General features: G+C 35.2%; 1 protein-coding gene across 1 annotated transcript in view; it reads right to left on the bottom strand.

Moving 5' to 3' along the window:
- The window catches only part of SCAPER (S-phase cyclin A associated protein in the ER), a 119,099-nt gene that overhangs the window by 74,531 nt on the left and 38,241 nt on the right, over positions 1 to 6,327 (bottom strand). Inside the window, exons 11-12 of the mRNA XM_023729873.1 lie at positions 1,669 to 1,750; positions 186 to 338 (exon numbers count right to left, since the gene is read on the bottom strand). Of these exons, the coding sequence (XP_023585641.1) occupies positions 186 to 338; positions 1,669 to 1,750 (235 nt within the window). The remainder of the gene's footprint in view (positions 1 to 185; positions 339 to 1,668; positions 1,751 to 6,327) is intronic.

Genomic DNA, 6,327 nt, shown 5'->3' with positions numbered 1-6,327 from the left:
AAGTGAAAACTCTGGTACTTTGACTTACTATTCCTAAATGCTGATATATTTTAAATGTACTGTTTCCCATGGTACTCAAGAGATGCCTTAGCATGAGTTTATAAGGACTGCAAGAATATATTTCCATGATTTAATAAAGTTTAGTAATAAATTATATCATCACAATATTAATAATGACAACCTACCAGGGCACTGCAGAGAGAACACTGCTTCTTTCTTTCATAAGGGGTAAGTTTGGGGGCATAATCAGTATTTGCGTGTCGTCCACTGCTTAACTCGGCAGCTTTCTCTTTTCTTTGTTCAATCTGTTCCATGTGCCTTCGGATGCTTTCATCATGCTGCAAATAAAGTCAAAGTGCAAGAATATTAAAAATTATTCAAATTATACTGAAAATTTGGAAAAATACTATTTCTATTATGCTTTCTAAAATAATAGGCTACTGTCTTATTTCAGTGTTAATTTGCACACTGAGGACAAGAATTTATATAAAGCCCTTTAATATCTCCCACATGCATAGTAATGTTTCCTAAAGAATCTCCATGGAACTACTCCATGGGACATTAATATTACCATATTCTTATGCAAATAACGTGCGCCTTCTATCTTTGTTTACCAATGGCACCCTCCTTCTTTGAGGTATTTTCATAAATGTAGCTGTGCCAATTTTTTTTACATGTTGTTGTAAAAAAAATTAGCATAGGGAGCTTACAAAAATACCTTGCGGGGGCGGGGGGGAGGGTGTGGTTGGCAAATGTAGAAGGCACATGTTATTTGCCTAAAAATACGGTAACAGGTCTTTAGTGGAAGAAATTCCATGGTGAAATAAATTTTGAAAACAGTAAGTTAAAGCTAAACAGGTTTTTAACACAGAAGTTTATAGAGCCTCTACTATGTCACTGTGCACTATGATTCAATAAACCTAATTTACAGTAAAAGCAGCATTTCACAAACTTATTTGACTACAACATACCTTTAAGAAATATTTCTTGGAACACAATATGGGAAATGTCAACCCGTAAGTAAAGTCCAAGATTATCTACATGGCAGAAAAGGCCCACCATGACAGAGACCTCTCCCTACTCCCAACCCCTTTTCTAGTCACCTCCACTGACTGTCCCATAAAAGAAAACTGCTATTTCACACTTTTGCCCTCGTGCTCATACAATGTCATATGGCTGGAATAACATCCCACCAACCCATTCCCCTGGTTAACTTCAACTCCTTACAAGATTCAGCTCAGGAATTACTCACCAAAATTCTTACCCTGATCTCTGATCTCCCCTCCCCTCCCTCCTCTGTGCTCCCATAGCATTGAAATTAAGTGAGACAAATAATAATATTCTTTAGTTTACTTCTAAATGATTAATATCTATGAATGCCAGAAGTCTAGCAGTAATGCCTTCAAGTTATTAATGAACTGCTTAGCAAGAACAGGAACTGTTCAATTTCCTTTTATTGTTTTTCCTCAATGACTTTATCTTATTAAAATCAATATATTTAGTTTTTAGGTAGTTAAGTTAGAAATGGTCATGGCCAAATCATATGAGACTTATTGTCCAAAGATTAGGAATACAAATTAATTCAATTTTTATTCCATAGATAAAATTTTAATCTCATGCTCCACTGCAAGCTCTAAAATTTCAAATAAAAATATATAATATCCCTACCTTGAGCTGAATTTTTTTTTGTAGCTCCTCCATAGCTTCTTGTTGAGCTGCAGTGAGTGCTGCCAATCGTTCTTCCCTGTCCCTGTAAGAAGACAGGGAAACTTATAAAATCAACTGCTTGGAGTAACAAATGGAGCAGAACTTTCATGAGGTTAAAAAATGCAATTAGGACACATAGGCTTATATATTCTAAAGTGTAAATATTTTAAAAATTTATTTTCTGAGTGCTATATAATATATTTTCATAAGCACACTATGCTAATTCTTTTTACAGCATCATGTAAAAAAAAAAAAACCTGGCATAGTGGTGCTTATGAAAATACCTCACAGGGGGAGGGCGTGATTGGCAAACAAATGTAGAAGGTGTGCATTATTTACACAAAAATATGGTAGTCAGATTTATATACCACTCTTCTAAGAACCATCATGGAAAATTCCTCTCTTGGGTAGTCTACGATAAAAGATCTACAGAAAGACATTTGGGAGTCTCCCTAAATACACCCAGTTCCCCACAGATCACTCTGGAGTGAGTCATTTTATTCAACAAGTCTTGCCCACAAAATTAGAGCTATCAGATTTTGAGAGCTTGATTCTTAAAAAGAACAAATAGCCAACAACTAGATATTTGAGGAAAATTTGTAACATGAAGACAGAGACCAAAATGAACACATAAAAGTGATACATACAAAAGAAAGAAAATGTAAGAAGTAGAAGAAAATTTCAAAACAACTATTAATCAATATTCTCAGGGATATTAATATTGCACCATGAAACAAACACAGAATGCTATTTTTTTAAAAAATCAGAGAAAAGAGCATTAATAAATTTAAAATATATAATAAGAAATTTTAAATCAACAGATGAGTTGAAAAGTAGGCTGAGAGTCTTCTGGAAAGTAAAATAAAAATACGTGAAAGTATAAAATAGAAAGTGAAAGGATAAGAAAATTAGAAGATTAATTCAGGAGGTCCAACAACTGCTAAAAACAAACAAACAAAAAAGTTCCAGAAAAGAGAATGGAAAAAAATAGAGCAGAGGAAATTAAAAGAATAAAAAAATTTAAAATTATTTCATGGAACTAAAAGGCTTGAGCGTCCAGGTTGAAAATGCCCTCCATCATCATAATGAATATAAACATAAAGATATATATCATGAAATTTCAAAACATCTAGAATAAAGAGGTTACTAAAGATGAAAAACAAGTTGTATATAAAGAATCAGGAATTATAAAATTGGACTTCTCAACAGTAACACTAGAAGCTAGAAGACAATAGAAGAATGCCTTCAAAATTTTGAGGGGAAATGATTTCAAACCTAGAATTCTATGCCTCATCGAGTAGGGGGTAGAACATGGCATTTTCAGCTCATTTGCTCTGTATCAAAAAAATGAGCTCCCATGAATGGTTTCCCTGCAAGCTACTCAAGAATATGCTCCAGCAAAATGAGTGTTCATTAAGGAAAATAAATAAATGGACACCCAGAACCAAACATTTCAACACATGAGAAGGTGAAAAGAAGTTCTAGAATAACAACTGTGCAAAAGACCTAAAGAACAACCAATCCAGCCCAAAGTAAAAGGACAGAAGGATTCAGAGGGATGTCTCCAAGAAGAAAACTAGACTGACAGAATGTCAAATATTTTTGAGTGTGGTTAGAGATTTTCACTTCTCTTTAAATGTTTGGGGATGAATCAGTGAGTAGGAGGACTCAAGATTTATTACAGTGACACGGTCAGGTTACACAGGTCGGTAAGGAAAAAGACACATCAGGTGGAATGTGGATGAATCCATGTGCAGGCTTACTATACTCACCCAAAGTGCCCATACACAGTGCATCTCCCTCCAGTAGTGAAATGAAGTAACGTGTGTAGTGTTTCTGCCTTGGGAAGTCCATTGAGACTCAGAAACAAAGATTTTTTTGGAAGCTGATCAAACAGGACCTTCTGCCTATCCACAACTACCAAAATTCCACACTCCCAGAAGAAAAGCAGTGTTCATCACAAACCACTGATATGTACAAACAGTCTAGGCACAAGACAACAACCTTATCAGTTAGTAACAGAGGGACCATTTCAAAAGCCAAGTTCCAAGGCAACAGTCAATGGCCCAGTAAGCCAGCCCTTCCAAAGATCAGGCCTACAATGTTAACTCTTTCTTGCACAAAAACAAATGGGGAAACCAAGAGCTCTGCTTGCCAGAGGTTAAGTTCCCAGTTGGGAAGCACAGCAGACTAGCCAAAAATTTAAAAGGAAGATCCTAAAAATGACAGAACCCTAGGAGAGCTATATAATCTCCACATATCCCAGACTGACTGAAAAACTAACACATACACAGGAAAGACCAGAGAGAACTCAGTGAAAAATGAATACCAAGCACATTTGAGAACTGGCTGCACTTCAAATATACTCTCCAACCCACACACAGATCTATCAGCAGAGGGTAGAAGTCTTATAGGCTGAAGGTATCTGAGCACAACATCTGCCTAAATCACTGGCTGATGACTAAGTTATGCAGAACTGGGGAAAGTCCCCAGAATGCCAAGTACAATAATAAAAATAAGAAAATAAACAAAGCAGAGACATCAACAGCAACATACCGTGGGATAGATAGGTTCTGCAGTTTAAGTCAAGGCAAGTCATTTAAAAATATACAACTTGCTAAAATATATTATCTAAAATGTCCTTTTCTCAATAAAAAAATTATGAAACACACAAAGAATGTGACCATACTTAGGAAACAAAGCAGTCAATTGAGACTGGCTCTGGTCCATTTGCCAAGATAATTAAATTATGATGACAATGATTCAACAAACAAGGCATCTGAATAGAAAAACAGAAATTTTTTTTTTTTTTTAATTTTAATAAAAGGAACTGGGACTCCTTGAAGAAATGGCTGATCCTAGGGAAACACAAGACAAATCTGGAGGATCTTGTAGCGCCAGAAAGTAAGAAGTGCTCAAAAAACAAAATGACAGGGGTATGTCAAAGGGACACAAGAGGAACAAGGTGAGCAACAAAATAAATAATATAGTATTGGATTATAAACAAAAGTATAAAATAAATGAATCCATACTGATATAAATAAATAAATTAGGGAGAACAGAAAAAGGTCCTGTATATAAGAATTCCAAATAATTTATGTAGGTACTCCACTTTCAAGGAGGTGGAGCATGACTCTTCACTCCTTAGGTCTGAGCTGTGCTTAGTGGCTTGTTTCCAAAATGTATAGTACAGAAAAGGGAAACTGAAAAACATAACTTCACAATGGAGAAACCTGGCAAATACTACCTTGGCCAGATGATCTAGGTTAACAACATCAGTGGTCGTCCAATCGATAGCATATACCCTTGACATGTTATGTTAAGAATGGTACTTCACCTCTGTGATCTTCCTCCCCAAAACCCATAACTGCAGTCTAACAGTGAAAAGTAATCAGACAAATCCTAACTGAGGAACATTCTACAAAATACCTGCCTACGACTCCTCAAAACTGACAAGGTCACCAAAAACAAGGAAAATCTGAGAAACTGTAATAGCCCAGAGAAGCATAAAGAGACATGACAATTAAATATCTGAAGAAATAACTGCCAAACACTTCCCAAATCTGATGAAAAGATTAATGTACAGAGATACAAGAAGCTCAATGAATCTCAAGTAGAATAAACACAAAGACAACAAACCTACACAAGTAATAGTCAAACTGGCAAAAGACAGACAAAGAGAAAATCTTGAAAGCAGCAAGAAAAACACAACTCAGCATGTACAGGGTAAAAAAACAATATGAGGAATGGCTGACTTTTCATCAGAAACAACAGAAATCATAAGATTCAAAATACTGAAGGAAAAAAAAACTGTACCAAGAACTCTACATATAGCAAAACTAGCCTTCAAAAATGAAGGTAAAATAAAGATATTCCCAAAGAAGCAAATATCAAGATAATCCACTGAAAGCAAAACTCACTTATAAGAAATACTAAGGGAAATTCTTAGGCTAAAAGGTAATGGTGCCAGAGGATAATTCAAATCCACAGAAAGAAATAAAATACACCAGAACGGGTAAATATATGAATAAATATAAAACAAAAAAACAAACCCATTGCTGCATGTATAAATATATTTTCTCTTTTTTCCCCACTCTTTTAATAAATAAAAGGTTGCATTAAAAAATAATCATAACACTATATTGCTGAGTTTATGACATAGGTAGATGTAATATACATGACAATAATAGGACAAAAGGGAAGGAACTAGAGCTATATGAACAAAGTTGCTATATCTTACTGGAATTAAGTTAGTATTAACCTGAAATAGGCTGTGATAAATCAAGATGCATATTGTAATCCAGAGAGCAACTACTAAGCAAATAACTAAAATAATATAGTTAAAAAATCAATAGAGAAATTAAAATGATACACCAAAAAAATATTTGCTTAACAAAAAAGAAAGCAGTAAGGGAGAACAAAAGACTTGCGTCAAGAAGACTACCAAAGACACAAGGAAAGTATTAGCCCAAGAGACAGAATGGGCCACGTACACCAGACACTTCATCAGCCTGAGACCAGAAGAACTGGATGGTGCCCAGCTACCACCAATGAACAGCCTGACAAGGAACACAACAGAGTGTCCCTAACGGAGCAGTAGAGTGATGGGATGCAGAACTC

Source organism: Trichechus manatus, unplaced genomic scaffold (genome assembly GCF_000243295.1).
Source record: "Trichechus manatus latirostris isolate Lorelei unplaced genomic scaffold, TriManLat1.0 scaffold00030, whole genome shotgun sequence".
Lineage (NCBI taxonomy): Eukaryota > Metazoa > Chordata > Mammalia > Sirenia > Trichechidae > Trichechus > Trichechus manatus.
The sequence above is the reverse complement of the archived record's forward strand: the minus strand, read 5'-3'. Positions and strand labels throughout refer to the sequence as shown.